The sequence below is a fragment of the Triturus cristatus genome, chromosome 3_2, assembly GCF_964204655.1.
Source record: "Triturus cristatus chromosome 3_2, aTriCri1.1, whole genome shotgun sequence".
NCBI classification, from domain to species: Eukaryota; Metazoa; Chordata; class Amphibia; order Caudata; family Salamandridae; genus Triturus; species Triturus cristatus.
This window is the reverse complement of record NC_140584.1, coordinates 134,760,679-134,782,125: the sequence shown is the minus strand read 5'-3', so window position 1 is coordinate 134,782,125 and position 21,447 is coordinate 134,760,679. Positions and strand designations below refer to the sequence as shown.

At 47.1% G+C, this 21,447-nt stretch overlaps 1 protein-coding gene across 6 annotated transcripts in view; it reads right to left on the bottom strand.

Moving 5' to 3' along the window:
• Positions 1–21,447, bottom strand: part of TTC12 (tetratricopeptide repeat domain 12) — a 220,595-nt gene that overhangs the window by 133,687 nt on the left and 65,461 nt on the right. For all 6 annotated transcript variants that reach the window (XM_085647350.1, XM_085647352.1, XM_085647351.1 and 3 more), the window contains one exon: positions 19,121–19,180. In XM_085647350.1, coding sequence (XP_085503476.1) covers positions 19,121–19,180 — 60 coding nt within the window. The remainder of the gene's footprint in view (positions 1–19,120; positions 19,181–21,447) is intronic.

Genomic DNA, 21,447 nt, shown 5'->3' with positions numbered 1-21,447 from the left:
AGCCCTAGTATTGATGGGGACTCGAAACGCATAGACCTTGCTTTTCTGGCCACAAGAATTCAAACCTAATCAAAAGTGTTAGACACTAACTCTATATTGTTTAGCTTTTTTCTTCTGTGGTTTTTACAAAAAGGTTTTATGATTTTTCTTGAATGTATTTGATGAATCAATCCCTTGTATGTTTCTGAATGAATGAATGTGTGAATGGGAATAAATGAGTTGAAGTGAATCGAATGACTGAATGTAATGGTTCGCGAATTTAGCACAGTATTGTCCACTAAGTGTTTTTTCAAAATCTCTGATTGATCTACAAATTGAAAGGTCAACCACATGAATAATAAATTAAAGAATTGATTCATTTACTTGACAAAGTCTTTTGTCTAAGGTCTTTTGTTTGGTTCAAAACGCCTCCTCATAATTGATAGAGAAGAAAAAGGATTTTTGCAGTATTAGCATTCTGTTGTTACTTACTATGTCTGGCTCAGCTCTACTGCTATTAGCCAAAACCCAGTCTTGTTATTGGTTGCCTCTTACATACCAGCATACTACATCACTGATCTGCACACCAGCTGTGCGGCACACTCGTTACTGCTTTTCATCGTTTCATTTTCTCAAGTGTTTTTGGCTGTGCCACATCGGTGATCTGCACACCTGCTGTGCAGTTTTGGATATTCTTCAACGCTCGTCATTTGTTATGTCTGTGTTTCACACACCTACTGTGAGACACTGGAGTCCGTGTCATTACTCTCATGCTGTTTGGCAAGTTGTTTTTACTTTTGTTCCAAGTGCTGCATTCAGTTTCATTTCTGCATTCATAGTACGTTTTCCTTTCCTACCTTTGAAATATGGCTAGCAGTCATGGAGTCACTCAACCACCCCCCTTTCTACAGAAAGCTGGTAAGCCGGACGCCAAGTGATTGGTGTGGCTTTGCATTTTCGAAAATTATCTTGCAGCTATTGACGTGGAAGGTTACTCCCCTTCTAGAAAAATGGCTATGTTGTTTAACCATTTGGGTATTGCTGGTCAAAGAGTTTTTGACAATCTTTCTCGCTCTCCAGCGCCAGTTTCTGAAGGCATTCCTTGGAATGTTTATTTGGAAGGGAAGGAATGTATGAGAAAACAGTATCCAGATGCATCCAAAGTTCTATTGGAAAGATTTGACTATTCTATGTGCAAACAAACCTGCGATGAGTCAGTAGAGGACAATGTAACTACGCTTAGAGTGCTGGATGAAAAACGCAAATTCGGTGATAATTTTGATACTCGCCTTAGGGTTTGTTTTTTACTGTTTCTCCAAGAAGGTTCATTCTGGAGATATTCTCTCGCAGCCACCATACCATCAAGCTGCCTTCTAAATTGCATTATTATATCCTTAACTAATTCTTAATTATTTTTATTTGTGTTTTTGAATATTTTGTTTAGAGAAAAGTGGGGTGTTGTGGTATGTTTTACTTGGGAAGGTAAATTTTGGTGTTAATTTATTTATTGTGGTTGTTCCTTTAACTATTGTCAGAACCTTGAAGTGTCTTTTGGTTCTGATTCTTTAGAATCTTGAGTATGGTTGCCTAGCAAGAAGGCAGTTTGCTCTCTGCTGGCCAGCCTGGTATGCTGTCTAGCCGTGGGTTCCTGGATTGGATCTTCTTTATAGAATAAAATACTTTAACCTGCTTTCAGGTCCCAGCTTCCTGTCATTTCAGCTTCACCCCTATACTAAACCCGGCCATATGCAAATCAGTCTTGGCCCTGTTCCCCATGGGAACAGTTCAGCCCGAACTGTCAAGCCAGGTCTTCCCTGGACTGGAAACAAGCATCCTGGGACCGGTTTTGGGCTAACAGCCCTCATCAGCCAGGCTAGCATGAATCCAGTGGCAAAGTGAGCAAGGGACCCACGACTGGGCATACCTTGCCAACTTAGGGCAAACAAAGCAAACACAAGGAGATGATGGACAGAGCACTGAAACGTTTCATGACACTCACCCCCATTCACAGATCTGGTTTGAATCTATCATCGTTCTTTAGCTCACTTCGCCACCCCAGTTCAGACCCAGCTATTTGCAAATTAGTCTTGAGCCATCCCTCGTCGGAACAGTCCAGCCCAAACTGCCATGCCAGGGCTTCCCTGGACCCTGCAGAGTCCCCTCTGCGCCAAGAAACCTGTCTCTACTGTCTCACACTTGCAGCCTGCACACATGTACAGGCGTTACCACCTAAGTATCCCTTACCCTATCTGCGTTGCAGTGGCCTTATCTTAAAAGGCAGACAATGGCAGTAAACACGTGCAGTCCATTTAACATGTGATTACCATAGGAGAGACCCACATGTAGTGAGGTTTATGCATAGTGAAAAGTAAAAACTGGGTGATTCAAAAAGCTAAAAATCTGGGTGTATTAAATGGGCGGAACCAATTGTGGAACACACATTTAAAAAAAAAAAAAAAAAATTTATCATACTTTTACACTAAAATTCCTCTGTAATTTACAAACCAGATATTTTGATGGCTGTGTTTGTGCTTTAGATATTAGGGCCAAGTGTGATGCCAGGCATGGCTCTGGGTCATTTCTCCTTATGAATTTGCAGAGTTGCCCATATACAAGGCAACACACACATAGTATAGAAGTGTTTTAGGGGCACAATAACGGGAGCAAACATCCATTGTGCACCGACACACTTGTGTAAAACAGAACCTTGAGTTCCAAAGGTATTACTTTAATTATCAGGGAATTATATAGTTCCATTACCATATAGAACAAAGTAATAATTGGTTTATATCAGGGATAAAGTACCCCCTGCTGTACATTATAAGGATATTGCAAGTCACTGAGGTGTTCCATAACTATATAGCGGAACAATGCCGAAAGCACAGTTCCTTTATAAGGTTTTGGAGCATCGAGGTGACTTGCAATATCCTTTTCAGGTATGTCCGAGGATACTTTATACCATATAATAATACATGATCACACCATTACCTTTCCCACAAACCATTTAAAACCTTGGTGGATAGCACCTTCGGAAAGAGAGAGCATGTTTACAAACATTAAGAATAAAAATAGAACCTCTAGTGCAAAATTAAATGCACCAGAAACCTGTTAGATATTTGTTGAAAAACGATATTAGAAACAGTTCAATACAGGTCCGTTTTTTGTAAAAATAAAAAGCTGCAGTAACTCAGAATTTGTACAAACATGCAGAAAGATTCTAACTTTTTAAATAATTATCTGAAGAACTCAAAAAATAATCATGTTATTTCTGCGTGTCACTGTAAGCTAAAAACAAAATAGAGCAGAGTAAATAGCAATGTGTCATTGCTTTAAACAGCTGTTCCATGGCCTGACCTGCCTTTCACCTCGACTGCTGGCTCTGGCAGCAGGCTTTGTGACATCAGAACTAGACTGCAATAACTTATTACAGTCGTGTTCTGGCGCTTTTCTCCATGTGTTTGTCACCTATAGATGATTATAAAGAAATTAGACATGCATTTATACAGGTATTGCAGAGTCCAATATATTATAAATATATTTGCTTTCAAAATCAGACTTTTTCTCAATATCACTTGCACAAAATTTCTGTTTCCTCTCCTGGGGTGAGCGAAGAGAAACAGGAATAAATAACTTTTATTAGGACTGGCACCTTTGTCTCGGAAAACAGTTTGAGTCTGAGGTCTTGAGGCTATGGGAGAAAAGGAAGAAAATCTAAATGCTTTAAAAAACATGAAGTGTATCGTAGAGTTAAGTTGGTCGTGTGTTAGTTCAGAGCAAATGTTCAAAAGCTCACACTTGCAAACTGATAAACTGAATAAGAGGCACTACATGGAAGTGATTCAACCCGGTAATAATCATCATGTTTTAATAAAAACATTTAAGATTCACATTGGCAAGTAACGAAATGCCAAGTACTTCTGATGTTGAAAGCAAAGATTCAAATTTTGTTTAAAAAAAGGAATATTTTGTGTTTTTTAAATGAAAACCGAGTCACAGAAATCCACTGAAAATTAAAGGAATTTGTGCATCAAAAAGTGCGACTACAACCCCATTCTTCGTAGATTGAAGTATTTTGCAACTATTGGTACCGATGATGAATAAGTGTCCCTTTTCCCAGAGAGGAAATGATTTGGTCAGCCTCTGTTATTCAGAGTAGGAGGACCACTTATCGGCAATTGAGTATCAAATTTTCTGAGTCCTTATCTCATTACCCTGGAACTTTCAAAGCCAGTGAAAACCAACTTTCCATACTTCAGCCTTCTTTGGCAAGCATAAAACTTTGTTCATGATTTCAGTGTTGGACCACGCATTCTTTAATTTGTCTCAACATGGCCGTCATATGATGGAACATGTACTCGAAAGCGACCCTTCTCAATACCCATGTGAAAAAGATTTTGGGCAGGATGAGTATGTGTTAGCTACTGAACGACTCAATTTGCTTCAAAAATGGCTTCTTGTATAGCCCACTCCCACTCCCACTCCTCACTAAGGGCCATATGTAGGAAGCCAAATACCGGTCGGTAACGGCCGATTTTCGGTAAATATCCCGTTACCGACCGGTATTTAGGCTTTTGCTATGTAGGGGGCAAATTTCAGGATTCGGTAATTTACCGAATCGGTAAAATTACCGATTCGGTAAAATTACCGATCCGGTAAATACCGAATCCTGAAATGAGATGTAGGGGGAGTGTCTCGTTGGTGTGGGGATTCGTTATTTACCACCAACTAAAAGTTGATGGTAAATGACGAATACCTGTAAAAAATGCATTTTTGTGCAATTTGAAGTGTGCAATGTGGCAGACATACAGGGCATGTATGTGCGCCACATGTGCACACATGGACGAATCAGGGGTGCAACAGGGTGTCAATGTGACACCCTGCCACCCATGATACTGCCTCCCCCATTACCGATTCGGTATTTACCGAATCAGTAATGGTAATTGGCTTCCCATTCATTCCTATGGGCCTCCAGGCCCATAGGAATGAATGGGAAGCCAGTTGCCATTACCGATTCGGTAAATACCGATTCTTAAATACCGATATTTACCGAATCGGTAATTATTTACCTACATTACATTTACCGATTCATAAATACCGAATCGGTAAAGTTCGGTATTTAAGAATCGGTAAATGTAATTTACCTACATATGGCCCTTATAGTCCTGCCAAGTACCACGCATCAGGCGTTAGACTAACACATTTCAGTGTGGTGGTTCGCATCACCGCACTGAAATGCGAAGTCACGCATAATAGACATATCGCCTCCTGGACTGTGAAGTCCTAGTACTGCTAATCATGCACCATTAATGCTGATTGAAACTAAAGCTGGAGTCGGTGCTCCTGGCATGCTTCTGTGCTCGCTGAGCTGCTCTGCAGCTCTAATTGCTACAATGTAACAATAGGATTCGCACTGCATTACTGATTTATTACATTATGATGACTGACATCAAGAGAGAGAACGGCTGCGCAAGCGACTGGCTGCAGTTCATGTATTTATGTGGGAGGCTGCCACCAGTGGCAATGCCAGCGCTGCTCGCACCGCAGTAAAATTTGCCTTAAAGAACGAGAACGATCCTCGCAACCGAATTCCAACCTCATGGACTGCAGTGGATGCTTTTTTTAGACATAAATATACTTAACACATATACATTTCCATAGCAACAGTATCATAAATCTGAATACATTGAACCAAATTCGTATAATCTGCGATAACATCATAGCCTCCTTTACAATGGTGCTGGAAACACTGAGGAGTGACACGTCATTATCCCTCGTAGTTGTGGATGTGCCTAAAACGCTAGGTTTCGATGTATTTCAAAGTGTTCAACAATTGCATAAAGGATGATGTGAGCCATATATCACAAATATAAAGCAAATTAGAAAAGAAAGAATGAAAAAAAAAGAAAAATAATGAAAGAAAAAAGAGCACAAACAAATGTGTTTCATTGCATTATGAATAAACATACAACTACAACTAAAATAAAAACCACCACAGGCCTGCAATCCTTGTGAACTTCTATGAGGTATAAATCAACGCCATTTTGAGGTAAAGGGGGGCCACAAGGGGGGGAGAGAAAAAGGACGGGAAAAAGAGATGGGGGGGACAATACCATCAGCCTCAGCATTTTCCTCCAGTCTACCACAATGCGCTCAGTTCGGAAGGGCGTGCCCAGAGTGCACCACTGTGCAGCTGCTGGTGAGCCTGAGAGTCTGAATCATTCCCGGGCGGCTGATGTGTTTGTAAAGTAAATGAGTCAGTCAGTGGCTGGAGTGAGGTATCTTTCACTCTGCTGCTGCCTCCAGTAACACTTTGCTTTATACATTTTAATAGCGCTTTAGCGCATGCTCATTTTCAGCTGCCACTGGCATCGCCCCTGCCTACAGCCCCGTGGGATCTCTGGGGAGAGAGGACTCGCCTACCTTCTCCCTCCCCTTATACCCCACTTGTCCTTTGCCACTGGGTCGCAGTGGCAGGCGGCTCTGCTATCTACATGCAGCTGCTTCCTTCACTGCACTGCATCTGATGTGGATTCCGGCTTGACGACGGGGGCCTCTCACATCCTGCTTGGGAGACTCGACCCAGTTCCATGTGGACCAGGGAGGTCCTGGACTCCAGAGGGCACAGCACAGCAGGATATGTTTGTCCATGGTGCTGCCACTTACTTGCAGTCACATGGCATAGTCCTGTGTCTGTCTGTTCAGAATACCATGGTCGGGCAAAGATGTAGATAGGACTTATGGTTCAAAAAAATCTGTAAATGTCATATCTAGAAACCTAACCAAGGGAATGGGGATTCCGCTAAATGCGTGAAAAAAAGACCCCTGTCCTAAGAAAAGAAAAAATATTTTCTTGAGTCCCCTCACTCACCCAGGGTTGCCCCTAGGTGACATGCTTCATCCTTGGGGCCATCCCAAACAGCTGCTGTTCGGGGTGTGCTGTGACTTGCGGAACTACGTAGAAGCACTTTATATGAAAAAATGTGTAGTGCAGTGTTGGCGGAGTGGTGGGAGTGATGTTAAAAATACCTAGCTAGTGAGCTAATATTTTATTCTTGCTCCTAGTTGGTATGGATAAAAAGGGGTTAATAGTAGGGAAAATTGTTACAATTATGTGTATACAGTCCCTAATATTCGGTCGACAGGACCACATGGGGACCAGCCCCATGCGTGCCACTCCTGTGAAAACCTATAATAAAGGAAAAGAAGAAGAATGCACACCCAATTTACAATACATATGGTTTAATTTTTGACTCGTAGTATTTGTTCAGGGAATAAAACAGAATAGAAAATTAGCACATAATGCCTGCCCACCTCTCACGTGGGCAGGTCCATATTAAATGCGGTAATCCGGTCTATGTGCTCCTCTATAGTTGGTGTAGGTGCCCTTAAAAGTAATGGTTTATTAGTGTTTGAATCTAATGTGACATACTAAAACACATCACATATCTCTTTTGTGAGCAAGCATGGTTTAAATGCAGAAACAATGTTATTAAAAACACTCGTGAATAAAAAGACACCACATAACATACATGTAAACACATAATAATCTCACAGAACCTGGAACATACTTATGTTTTGGCAATACTATGCCTCATGGTCTGCAAGGTTAGAGGGGCTGGTAGTCACACCCTAGAGAGATACAGAGCATTGTAGTTAGCTGTTAGCAGAAGGAAAGAAAGTTAGAAGGCTGCCACTAAAGCAAATGACACCCAAAATTACAAAAATCCAATATAGGGAACCGGAGATATGAATTTTCAAAGATTTCATAAAATATAGCACTTAGAAGATTATAGCACCATATTGTGATACCTGCTCGCGATAGACCGGGCCAAAGTCAGAGTTTCAGGCCGGGCCCGATGGAGCCCTGAGCCCTGAGTTACAGCTTGCGGCAGGTCCCCGTCTCAGTTTCTTTCTCACACTTAGAAACTTTTCTGGAGCTTTTCTTCCAAGGGCCCTCAAAAGCTCCCAGCCAGTCCGGATCCGGTGAGGGTTCGCCGGTTTGACTTGTGACAAGGTCCCGGTCAACTTCCCTGGAGAGGACTCACAAAATTTATCAAGATCGCTTCAGCGGAGCAACCCAGGAATCCAGGCCGGCACGCGATGGAAGGCAGGCGGCTTGGCTCTCGCGGTTGCTCTCGGTCACCTTTTCTACTAGCGGACTTAGAAGCTTTTCGGGAGCTTTTTCTCACGGCGTCTCTCGATGCTCCTCATGTAGCCAGATCTGGTGAGGGTTCGCCGGCTTCAGTTTTCTTCTAGTCCCGGTCAAACTCTGGAAGGTGGACCCATGGAGCTTTTAGCGAGACGAACCTGGTTTGCATGGCCGGCTCTCGTTTGAAGGCAGGCGGCCTGGCTGGCCAGGTTGAGTCGGTCCCTTTATGGAGCTTTTTTTCAAAGTTCTCCAAACTTCTTGAACTTCTTCCTGAAGTTCCTCAAGGGGTCCCAAAGTGCCTCAAACTCACTCCAAGGGTCTGGAAGCTCCAAGATGGTACTTGAAAGTTGAGGACTTCAGTTTCCACAATCCACTGGTACAAAATCCTTACAAATCCACTGGTATTTCTCCAAGGTGTAGATTTAGTTGGTGATGTTCCAGTTCAGCTCTTTTAACCTGTGGCTTTCAGGGAGTCCACTCTTTAGTTCTTTTTCAGAAAAATAATCCACAGGGCTGTAGTTTCAGATGGTGCAGTTTTCAGAGGTCAGGCCTTAGAAATCTTTGCACAGCAAAATATCTCAGCAGGGCACTTCTTGCTTCAGTAGTTTCAAGCAGCAGATCTGAGACGCTCTGCCCCTCTCAGATACGTATTCCTAGTTCTCTGGGTCAAGCAGGAGGTCACCTCTGACCAATGGGAGCAGGGTAACTCCTCCAATATATGACCACATCCTGTAGAGTGTGGCATTATTTTGTCCCAGAGTGCATCAAATCTTCCAAATCCATTATGGCTGATTTTCAAGCAAGGGGGTAAGAACTGGCTAAACACACCCATAGGATGGCTAATTTACTTAGACTCTACCCCCTGCATCTGCACATACCTTCCTTAATCCTACCATCTGCCTAAGGTGGGAAGTTCAGAATTGTAAATGATACTGGTCTCTGCTGTCCTCTTTGAAGAACATAGTTTACGACTCCTCCCCCGGCCTCACATTCCTATGGAACAGCACACTGCCCTGCCAGCAGAGCTGGTTAACCCCAGGGGCTCTTTATCACCTCTACAAGGCAGCCAAGCTAATCCACGTAACTCTGACCAATCAGGACAGACCACTGGAAGGCTGAATTTGGACTTACAAACAAGAAAGTCGTATAACTTCTTGAATGTACACTTTAGGAGAAATTCAACAATATGATATTGTTGGATTTATGAAGACCATTCTGGGAAGTCTTTGAATGGCATTTCTAGCCCTCTCCTATCAAGAGTTATTTATCCATAACTTCCTACCATGTTAAACTATGTAGGAGGGCATTTGCAATGGAAAAATGACTTGGGCCATTTTTCCAGCACCAGGTCTTACAAAAACATATTTTATAAGTACTTTGCTTATATCTACAGGACCCCCACCCCATGAGACAACTAGGGGATACTTTAGGGGTTCTGAATCTGTAGAAAAATTGCAGATACTCCCTCCACAGTGCTCCTAGCATCAAAGTCGAATTTGAGCAGCACTCTACTACAATGTGGGGAGTTTAATGTAAAATGTCACTTTAACCAGGCATATAAAAACTCATTTTATAAGAGTGTACCTTATAAATACCTGACCCCCCATCCCTGGGATACCTAGGGGAGACCCTGGGGGTCCATAATATGCCAAAACATTGTAGATTATCCATTTTGTAAGTGCACCAAACACCAAAGTCGAGTTTGGGCACAATTTACTTTTTAAAAGCAGTCCTGGCACCCAGTGCTGCTTTCAAACGGACCTCAGGCTTCAGCATTACACACATGCAAGTTCAAAAAGAGCTGCTGGACTCTAAACTGCCATGCCCTAGGGTACTAGGAACCTCTAGGTAGTTTCAATCCCCCAGCCCTATTATATACTAGGGGCCTATAGGGTAGATCATGCCAATCACAGGGGTACCCCACCATACCATTGTGTACCCTAGTGTATGTAGGTGTTTTTTTTTTTTTTTTTTTTTTTTGGAAACCGTTTATTGCATTTTGAAAAAGTTACAGGTATGGGCCTACAACCACCCGGCCGGCCGCTAGAGTGACAAAAGCATATGACATACATACAGTAAGAGTCTCTTGGCGGTGCAGATTGGTAAAGCAGGAGCCATCAATAGCGCAGGCCGCATAACGCCAAGCCCACAATACGGTTTCCTTTTATCAAAACAGAACAACACAAAAAAACCACACCCGCAAGGCAACCCGCAATCCAAAGTGACGGCACGTGCTCCGTAAGTGGGGGATCCCAACCAGCAGCAAAACTCTGAAGAGGGGAATGGGAGTAGATCAGGGACTGGGGAACCACGTGCCCACGGCTGAGGGAGGGGGGTCGGCTAGGGGGACGGAGCTGGCGAGGCAGCCGGTAGCAGTGGCGGCTCACAAATACCCCCGCGGTAGGCGTTCCAGGGGCCCCAGATTTTCACCCACGCCCCAGGCTTACCCCTCGCCACATACACTACCTTTTCACGAAACATACACCAATCCATATGTTCTTTCCAGGCCAACACCGCCGGGGGCCTCTGGGATCCCCACAATTGGGCAATGTCACGCTTAGCTATCATGTATCCCAGAGTCACCCACCGCGTCTGCGGGACCGAATAGTCATTTGGTTCCCACACATTCAGCAAGCATCTCCTCGCTTCAGGCAACAGCGCGACACGCGTAACCACACGCAGAACCTCATGCACACCACGCCAGAATCTCTCCACCTTTGGGCACTCCCACAGTATATGCATGAAAGTTGCCAAAGCACCACAGCCACGCTTACACAATCCGTCACCAGCAAAGCCCATACGTAGAAGCCTTGGCCCCGTCACGTAAACCCGGTGAAGGATCTTAAGCTGGACGAAGCGAAGGCGAGCCGGGATGGCCACCTCCTTCGGAGAGGCCACCGCGGAAATCCAATCCTCGTCGTCCAGTTCCAGCCCGTCGGCAACCCAGGCCTCGCGGAGACTAATCAGCAGGCACGATCTGTCGTTGATCAGTTTTTTATATATAAGGGAGATTGTGCTGTCTGGAACATGGCCATCCAGCACTCTGTCCTCCAGGGGGGAAGACTCCGGGATGGACGCGACATCCGGAAAGACGGAGCCCAGCGCGTGGCGGACTTGTAGGTACCGAAAGTACTCACTGCCTTGCAGCTGAAACTCCGTCTGCAGCGTCTCAAAAGTTTTGAATCCCCCCCTCGTCCAGAGATCTCCCACCTTGCTGATTCCGATCGTGTCCCACTTCTCGAAGCCCTTCGATGTCCACAAGGAGCCCAACCTCTCAGACGCATATAGCGGTGACGCCCGGGTCAAACGGTCCTTCCACCCCATAGCTGCATTAGCCGCGTGCCAGACACGCACCATGACACGCGTCGGTCCCGTCAGACGGGAGTCGGGCGCGCCAGAGTAGAGCGCTCGATTGTAATCGCCACCGGGCAGGAGCATCTTGTCCATTTCAAATGCCGGGTTCAAGGCGGGCCCGTAAAGGCCATGATTAATTGCAGCTAGTTGGGAGGCCCAGTAATACCGTTTAATGTCCGGGAGGGCGACCCCCCCATCGTACCACGGGAGCGTCAATTTAGCCAGAGCAATGCGCGGCCTCCCGTCCCAGAACAGGCGCCGCTGGAGGCTCTCCACCTCACGGAAGTAGCGCGCCGGAACCAAGTCCATAGTGTTCTGGAGGGCGTACAGAAAGCGCGGCAAGGACATCATCTTAAACAAGGCCGCTCGGCCAAGCGGCGATAGCGGAAGACGCCGCCAACGCGCAACGTCCTCCTTCAGGCGCTGGAGGGGGGGCAGCAAGTTCCGCTCATAGCGGGCCTCCGGGTCTAGGGTAATATATATACCCAGGTACCGGAACCCCTGGGAGGCAATCTGGATCGGGCAGTCCCGTGGTAGGGCCGGAGCCTCCCCGGAAAGCACATATACGCAGGATTTCGCCCAGTTGATGACGAGGCCTGAGTTACGACCGAAGGAGCGCAAAACATCAACCAGGACAATCAGCGATTTACGCGGGGAGGCGAGATACAAAAGGATATCATCGGCATAGAGGGACACACGGTCCTCATGCTCGGGGGTCCAGCGGAGACCACGGATAGAAGGGTGCCACCGTAGCCACTCCGCCAAGGGCTCCAGGGCCAGTGCAAACAGGAGCGGCGACAAGGGGCAACCCTGACGCGTGCCCCGCCCCAGCGCGAATGGGGCCGAGACTCGCCCATTCACCACCACCTGCGCCAATGGGCCCGAATACAACAATTTGACCCAGCTAATGAATCCCGGTCCAAATCCAAATTTCGCCAGCATCGCCCAGATGTATGGCCATTCAAGCGTGTCAAACGCCATGGTGGCGTCTAAGGACGCCAAGATGGCCGGCTCCCGCACAAACGGGACACGCGCGAGCACCCCGTGCAAGCGTCGCAGATTAAGAGCCGTGTTGCGGTGGGGTATAAAGCCAGATTGGTCTTGGTGGACCAAATCGCCCACCACGCCGACCAACCGGTTGGCCAACACCTTGGCGAGGATTTTGGGCTCCGCGTTCAAGAGCGAGATCGGCCTATAGGATGTGACCCGCTCACGGGGTCTCCCCTCCTTGTGGACCACCACGATTGTGGCCAGACGCTGGTCCGGCGGGAGGGAACCCTGCGAGTGGGCCGCCAGGAACATCGCGCGCAGGTGGGGCGCTAGTACATCCGGGCGTAGCTTGTAAAGCTCGATGGGGATACCATTGGGGCCCATGGCCTTGCCGGATGCAACCGAGCGAATAGCCAGGGCAATTTCGTCCGAGGTGGGAGGAGCGTCCAGCAAATCCCTGTCCTCCACCGTAAGGGAGGGCAGCGCGATGTCCCGAAGCAGGGCATGGGAATCTTCCTCCGAGCAGGGGGAAACCGGGGAGTACACCTCGCGGAAGTAATCCGCGAAGCAGGAGACAATGGCTTCCGGCTCGGTGACACACGCACCATCCATCCTCTCAATCAAAGGAACCACACGACTCGCTCTCTCCCTCTTATCCAACCACGCAATCAATTTGCCAGCCTTATCACCCACATCATACAATCGCCCCTGCTGCTCTCTACTGAGGCCCCTGGCCGCCTCCGTGACGAGGGCCCTATAGCCCGCCTGCTTGAGGTGTAGAACATGCAGCTTGGCATCCGTTACCCCGCTTCCCAGGTCACCCTCCAGTTCCGCAATCTCGGCCTCCACCCGGGTCACTTCCTCCCGCTCGCGCCTCCGGGCATGGGAGATAAAGGAGAGGGCCTCCCCTCTGAGAACTACCTTAAAAGCCTCCCACAGGGAGATGGCCGAAGGGACAGACCCCACATTCTCGTCAAAATATCGCTGTAAGGATTTGATCAAGTCGGCACGAATGGTGGGGTCGCGCAAATACCATGCATTGATTGGAGCCACCCTGCCCTCCCCCCTCGGGAAGACATCGAAATGTAACAGCAATGGGGAGTGATCTGAAATACCCCGCGCCAGATGGCACACCTCCCCCACCCTCCCAGCATAGGCCGCCGGGACAAGGATGTAATCAAGCCGCGAGAGGCTACCATGGGCACCTGAGTGGAAGGTGTATTGCAGCTGTGCGGGATGCTTTAGTCGCCAGCAATCCACCAGGCCCAGTGTGTCTAAAAGGCCGGACAGCCACGCCTGTGCCCGGGGGAGGTCCCTAGGGGGATGACGATCCATAGACCCAGAAGCTACCGCATTAAAGTCCCCCCCAACCACCAGCAGGCCACCCGGAAGGTCCAGGAGGAGGCGCCCCAGGTCCGCAAATGTAGTAGCTTGTAACCCAGGCGGGACGTACACTGATATAAAAATAAACACTCTACCTTCCATTCTACCCACCAGGACAGTGTAGCGTCCCCTCTCATCATGGCGCACCTCATCAATCTCCAACGGGAGCGAGTTCTTGATCATGATACCCACCCCCCGCGAGCCCGAAGTGAAGCCCGAATGGGCCACCAAACGATAGCCCCGCCGATTCATTGCATGAAAGGAGTTACCTATAAGGTGTGTCTCCTGCAGGAAGACAACATCTGGTGAAATACGTTTCAAGTACTGCAGGACCACACCACGCTTAATCCTATCCCCCAGGCCGTTAACATTCCATGACAACACAGTCAAATCCCTACCCCCCATCGTACGTAGAAGCAATCAGTCGTCCCCCACAGAGCATCTTGAGAGCAACAATACAGTAGCGGGTTTGCCTTGCGGTGCAAACAAACAACACACCCCCCCCACCCCCCCATCCCAACAGAACTCCCCCCTCCCTGCACCCCTGCATGAGCCCAGACAGCCCCCCCAAAGTGCAGTGTGCCTGTCGCCCCATAGATGAAAACTAACTAGTCCCCCAGAGGAGGAGGGAAGCCCCCAACAGACCCCGAACGACCTCCATAGGAGGGGAACATATACGATCAATAAATGGTAAAGGAATGTTGTCCCGAGCAAGGCCTATTGTTCACCCCTCAATTCTGATCCGGCGGGCCCTCCCCGCCGACCGCACCCCCCCCACCCCACGGCCCCGATCGTCTGGCAGAGTGTCCAACCAGTCCCCAGCCACCTCGGGCCGGTCAAAGAAGTGCGTGCGACCATCCACCTCCACCCTCAGCTTAGCTGGAAAAAGCATTGAGTACTTAAGGTTCAGGTCCCGTAAGCGACGTTTAACACCGAGAAAACTCAGTCTCTGCTTTTGGACCGCCGGAGTAAAGTCTGGGTAGAAATGCACATCCATGTTATCAAGCTTGACCGGTCCCTGTTGCCTGGAGGTCTGCAGGATAGCGTCTCTGTCCCGAAAATTAAAAATCCGGGCAATGAGAGGCCGTGGCGGGGCACCGACCTTAGGTCTGCCCCCAGGGACCCGGTGAGCACGTTCCACCGCAAAAAGCTTACTCAGCCCCCGGGGCTGGAGATGGGTAAGGATCAGTTCTTCCACAAAAAGATCTGCCGCCTCCGCCTCTCGTCCCTCCGGCACCCCCACAATACGAACATTATTCCTCCGGGCCCGACCCTCGGAATCCTCCATTCGCCGGTCCATCAGGGCGCTCGCCTGGCCAAGCCGGCGCACCTCCTTCTGGAGGGCCACCACATCCGTCGTAAGGCTCGTTGTAGTGTGGGCCAGGGAATCGACCCGGTCGTTCGTTTTGGACAAGTCAGCCCTCACGAGGCTCACATCCACAAGGACCGAGTCTATTTTTTGCGCTAGGGTGTCGAAGCGCTGGTCCACCGAGGCCTTCATCTCTGCGATGGCGCCCATGACGTCCCGGAGGGTCAGATCCACCGGCTGAGCAGATGCCTCCGTCGGGCCCGCCTGGGATGTGCGCGATGTCTCCGGAGATCCCTTCTGGAGAGTGTAGCGGTCCATACTGTTGGATTGGTGCGCCGGGCCACGGCGGGTCGTCTTCACCTTCGCCCGGTCGCCATCTTGTTTGGTGGACATGCTTGCTCTCCCACCGTCGTGCCAATCTCCTCGAACGGGCCGATAAACCAGTTCACGGGTTCCGGGGGGGGGGAGGGCGACCACTGGACCGCAGGACGACCCACAGCCGGCGGGCCAGCCGGGCACCTGGACAAGGCCACACCCCCGCACCCCGCTCCGCAGCCCTACCGCGCTTGAGGGCAAGGAGGGCGCAAAAGCGAAAGTGAAAGCGCGGGGTACGCGAGTCGCCCAGCCTTGCCCGCCGCTGTTGTTCACTTTGTCCCCGGATCGCCCCACTACTCCAATCCGGGGGGTCGGCGCGGAGAAGGCCGCAACCTTCGATCGGTGCTCCCACCGGTGTCCGGGGTCCGATTCGAACCCAAAAAACGGGTGGCGCCTCAGCTCGGGTTCACCGACACAGTCCCCTCAACAAGGACAGGATATCGCCAGGATTAATTCAGGAGGTCGCGGAGGTCCTCGGGAGCCTCGCACCTACGCGGCCATCTTGGTTGCGCGCTAGGCTCCTCCCCGTATGTAGGTGTTTTAACTGTATTATAATGTGTCTCTTTTCAGCATAGCACTGGCCCTGGGCCTGGTTAGGCAGAGCCCAGGGTCAGTCAGAGTCAGTTACCACCAGTACCAGTCAGCAAAAGGTTGCGGATGCCCAGGGCACAGGATGACTTTGCAACAGGAGATATCTGATGTGTTTTAGTAAGTCACATTAGAGTCAAACACTAATAAACCATTACTTTTAAGGGTACCTACACCAACTATAGAGGAGCACATAGATCGGATCACCGCATTTGATATAGACCTGCCCACGTGAGAGGTGGGCAGGCACTATGTGCTAATTTTCTATTATGTTTTATTCCCTGAACAAATACTACGAGTCAAAAATGAAACTGTATGTATTGTAAATTGGGTGCTCACACATTAGGTGTGCATTCTTCTTCTTTTCCTTTATTATAGATTTTCACAGGAGTGGAACGCATGGGGCTGATCCCCATGTTGTCCTGAAGAAGAGGTTTAGGGAATACCTCAAAACATGTCGACCGAATATTAGGGACTGTATACACATAATTGTAACAAATCTCGCTACTATTAACCCCTTTTTATCCATACCAACTATGAGCAAGAATAAAATATTAGCTCACTAGCTAGGTATTTTTAACATCACTCCCACCACTCCACCAACACTGCACTACACATTTTTTCATAAAAAGTGCTCCTAAATAGTTCCGCAAGTCGCAGCAAGCCCCGAACAGCAGCTGTTTGGGATGTCTCCAATGATGAAGCATGTCACCTAGGGCTAACCCTGGGTGAGTGAGGGGACTCAAGAAAATAATATTTCTTTTCTTAGGACAGGGGTCTTTTTTTCGCACATTTAGCGGAATTCCCATTCCCTTGGTTAGGTTTTTAGATCTGACATTTACAGATTTTTTTTAACCATATGTACCTCGGAGGGTGAACCTAACCTTTACCTCCGTCTCCCCCCGTTATTTGATTGCAGATAGGACTTACACAATTTAAAGGCAAGTCGTTAGCTGCCTGACACCAGATAAGTTCCAGGCATACCGTCAGGTGAGCACACCAAGAAAATAATTTGATTCCTCAAATTGTAATTATTAGAATTGTAAAAAGTCAGTTGCAAGTCAGCAAATATTAAAGTGGTTTACTGTTATCAAATTGTAGTCTTACTAATTTGCTTCCAAATTGACACCTATGAGACGGTGTGCACATTGAAGCATGAGCTGGCGCCAGGTCATAGAGGGGTGACCAGTTGCTATGGAAACCGGTGTGGGCCCCGCAAAGTTGTTTTGTGTTTTTTTGGCTACAATAACACAGAGCTTTCTCCAGGTCCAGCCACCACTGAGCTGTTTACTCCTCCGGAAGTGTATCAGACTGACAGCCCTGTGATTTTAGACACACAGGCTTGCCTTCACACTTATCTGCGCTCAACCCAGCAGAGAGGAATTGGGGCAAAGCGTTTTCTGGGAAACATGTTTTTCTTTTACAATTTTATATTGCGTCATCTCAATCTAAGGCTATTAAACCTATTTTTATGAGCACTAGTTACATTAAACAGGTCCACACTCAAATTCTTTTTTTTCCCAACAATAAATTAAATTGGAAAGGATCCTCGACTGCAAACAGTGCCAGGCTGATCAGGGAGGAAAAGTAAGAGGCACAATTTAAAAAAGGCTTTAATTCCCCAATCACTAGGTCGAGGAAGCATAACCAGTCCCTTAAATAGCCCTTCTAGTTCCTCCAAAGCACACACCTCTTTAGATGCAATGCTCCTGGGATCTGGCGACTGACCTAGCAGTCCTGAGTGACCTAATCATCAAAGCTACATGCCAGCATCTAATGTTCTGAAGGCTTGACTTAAGCTCAGTGATGACAGCTGGTGCAGCAGGCACCATTCGCTTGAGGGACTGTGCGGCCCCTGGAGAGCCACAGTTAAGGCTTGCCTGGGGTATGTCTGGCTATTAGTGACTGCTGCCTTTACCAACGAACTAGCCATTTGAAACAGTTTAAAGCCTCAGCGATATAGTGAGTTATTCTGTATTGTACTGCTCAGAAGTGGATAGTTTCCGATAGTTATCTCTTTAAGTGGACCTTATTCCTCAGTTACATTTATGAGAAACGGTTACTCAAGTTGTCACACATTTTGAACTACAATGCCACTCATAAATGCAAGTAATTCTTGGAAATGTCACATATTAACAATTTGAAAACTTGGCAGCTGGGTATAATTTCTGATATTTATATGATTCCCTCATCTTTATTGCTAGATTTTGCTCGCGAGAAAGTGTCACACATAGTTGTTGAATGTCACTCATAATTGTAGTGAAATTCTGAAAATGTCACACATAACCAATATGAAACTTTGGCAGCTAAGCACTAATTTACAGTCTAGCATACTGAAATTTAACATCTCCTTTCCTGATCCAGAGGAAAACGTACAATCAGTGCACCGCTTTTTAGAGCACATTTTGCTCAAATGTTTGCTGCTCTCTTTTGTATTTTCTGCAAAGATTTTCTCAGTGATTTTGAGACCACATCCTGTCACTGTGCTAGCAGAATACCACGGCAGAGGATGAAATAAAAAAAGTAGAAGAAAATGAAAAGTAAACTAAAAAAAAAAAAAAAACACGAACAGAACCAAAACATCTCAAATCTGACCAACATAATGCAAAACACACAGAATAAGAACCTTAAAATATTTGTGACTAAATTGCCGATCCTGCGTAAACTTGAGATGTTTGTGTCTGCTACCCAGATAGATGGCAAATCAATACATTAATCGAGGTAATATGTTGTGAACAATAAGGCTACAAATATATCTCTTTTTAAATCCAGTGTCAAGTTGGTTACAGGTTTAGACTGCACTCCCAAATCCATCGAATCACCAAAGACTATTGTAGTCGGCTCATCCTCCATGAACATAAGCAGGTTCAAAGACAGTCACAACAATAAGTTGTTGTAACACATTAAAAAAGAATTGAGGATGATTTAAGGGAGGAACACATGTTGCACAAACGTAACAAACACTTGAAAATATGTCATTCGATAGCACTTACCCTTAGAGCCCACTCACAATCTGTAATCGCCTCCTTGTACTTTTCCAACTTATTATGTGCCTGAAATTGTAACAGAAATACTTTTTATAGACATTTATGCTTCAAATAGTACCATTCTAGAGTTAGGCTTTTAATGAGAACAGTAGAAAGAAAACCGATACCCCTTTGAATACATCATCAAGTAAAGTTACATAAACAACATAATGAATATCAAGACATTTTTTTAAGTATAATTTCTTAGAAACTCCACACACATCGTGGTGAGTGCTACCATCTTGAATGTCACTGTATTCTCCCTCAATTCTTTTGAGGGTGGTACAATACACCTATAGTCATTCAAAGGATCTGAGGGGCATATGTATGAAACCATTTTGCGATCGCAAACACTGCGAATCGCAAAAAACAGTTTGCGATCGCAAAATAGACAATTGCTATGTATGACACATTTTCGCATCGCATAATATAAAAAATGCAATTTTGGCGATTTCTTATTTTGCAAGGCCCAAAATCTGCAAATTTCTCTGGTGAATTCGTAATCTGTGATACGCAGCCTGCAAAAATCGCAAATAGAGAAATAGCAGTATGAGAATTCGCAAACGAATGTATGAAAAATTCGCAAATTGCGAATTCGTGAAAATCGCAATTTTGCACAGAAAATTTACCACCTATTCAATGCAGGTGGTAACCAGGTGCAAGCTATATAAACATGCCCACAATGCAAAAGGGACTTCCACAATGGCAGCGCTATATGTGATAGCCAGGAGGCTGAGAATTCGGGCAGCAGCACAGAGAAGGAGGCGACAGGAACGGATCTTCAGAGTGCGCATCACTCTGTTCCAGCAGACTGAGGAGGAGATCCATGAAAAGTACAGGCTGGACTCACAGACCATTTTAGATCTGATAGAGGAGTTGAAACCCCATCTGAAACACCCAACACGCAGGACCCAAACCATTCCAACCCATGTGCAGGTCCTGTGCTCACTGCACTTACTGGCCTCAGGGAATTTTCAAGGAGTGATAGCAGTGGCAGGTGGGGTCTCCCAGAGTTGCCTGTTGCGCTTCTTCCATGCATTCCTAGATGCAATGGTATAGAGACTACAACATCACATACAGTTTGCCAGCACACAACAGGCATTACAGCAAACAAAACAGGCCTTCTACCAGATTACACAATTCCCCCACGTAATTGGCTGCATAGATGGGACCCATGTGGCCCTCACACCCCCATCAAACAATGAATATGTATTCAGAAACCGCAAATCATATCATTAGCTAAACATACAGGTCATCTGCAATGCCAAACATATCATCAATGATATTGTAGCTAAATACCCAGGCAGTACCCATGACTTTAGACATAGTGGGATATACAGACGTCTCAATGCTGGCGAGTTTAGTGAGGGTTACCTGCTAGGTAAAAGCATGTCAAACATTCCAACATACAGTACATCACTGGGGTGGGGGCCATTGACTCACCTCTCGTTTCCATTCCTGCAGGTAACAGTGGATATGCAGTGCGGGACTTCATCCTGACACCATACCTAAATTTACGCGCTGCATAATAGAGCGGACATTTGGGATCCTCAAGAGCCGGTTTCGCTGCCTGCATAAAAGCGAAGGAGCACTCCAATACAGCCCTGCGACCTGCAGCAAGATTGTGGCTACCTGTGCAATACTCCACAACATAGCTGTGAGAAAAGGCATCCCAGTAGAACTAACTGATACTGATACTTCTGACAGTGATGGCCCAGGTCCCCCTGGCAGACCAGCAGTTGGAGTTGGGGCAGCTGCCAGACGACAGAGACAGGAGGAGATCACACAGAATTATTTTTAGGTGAGTAATAATGACATGATGCAAAAGATATTTTGTTGCAGGTCTGTGTTTATTCAAACCCTTAGCTGCAGGATAAAATTTTGTCACACAACCTGATTGACTCCATGAGTGTCGCTATACGTAGCACATGTTATGGCCACAGTGCAGGTATGTATGCAAGTCAGGAGTCCGGTTTGAATGGGTTGCTTTACCCATTTGCTTGACTCAGTGATGGCAGTTCATCTCCTCCTGGAACAGCCTGCTGCTGCCCGCTCTGGGTGCTGACTGCCCTCACTTGACTCCTCAGGTGTGGCACCCTGTCTCCCACTGTGCCGTCTTGTTTCGGGCACTGGTGGGGTTATGCTGCTCCTGCTGGACAACTCTTCGCTCTCCCCTCAGCCCAGGAGTGCTGTGCCACCTGTGTTGGCTGTCTGCAGTTGTTCCACAGCGGTGGTGACCTGCACCAGGCCTTTCGCCACATCCTGGCAGCAGTGGGACATCTCCACTTGCATGC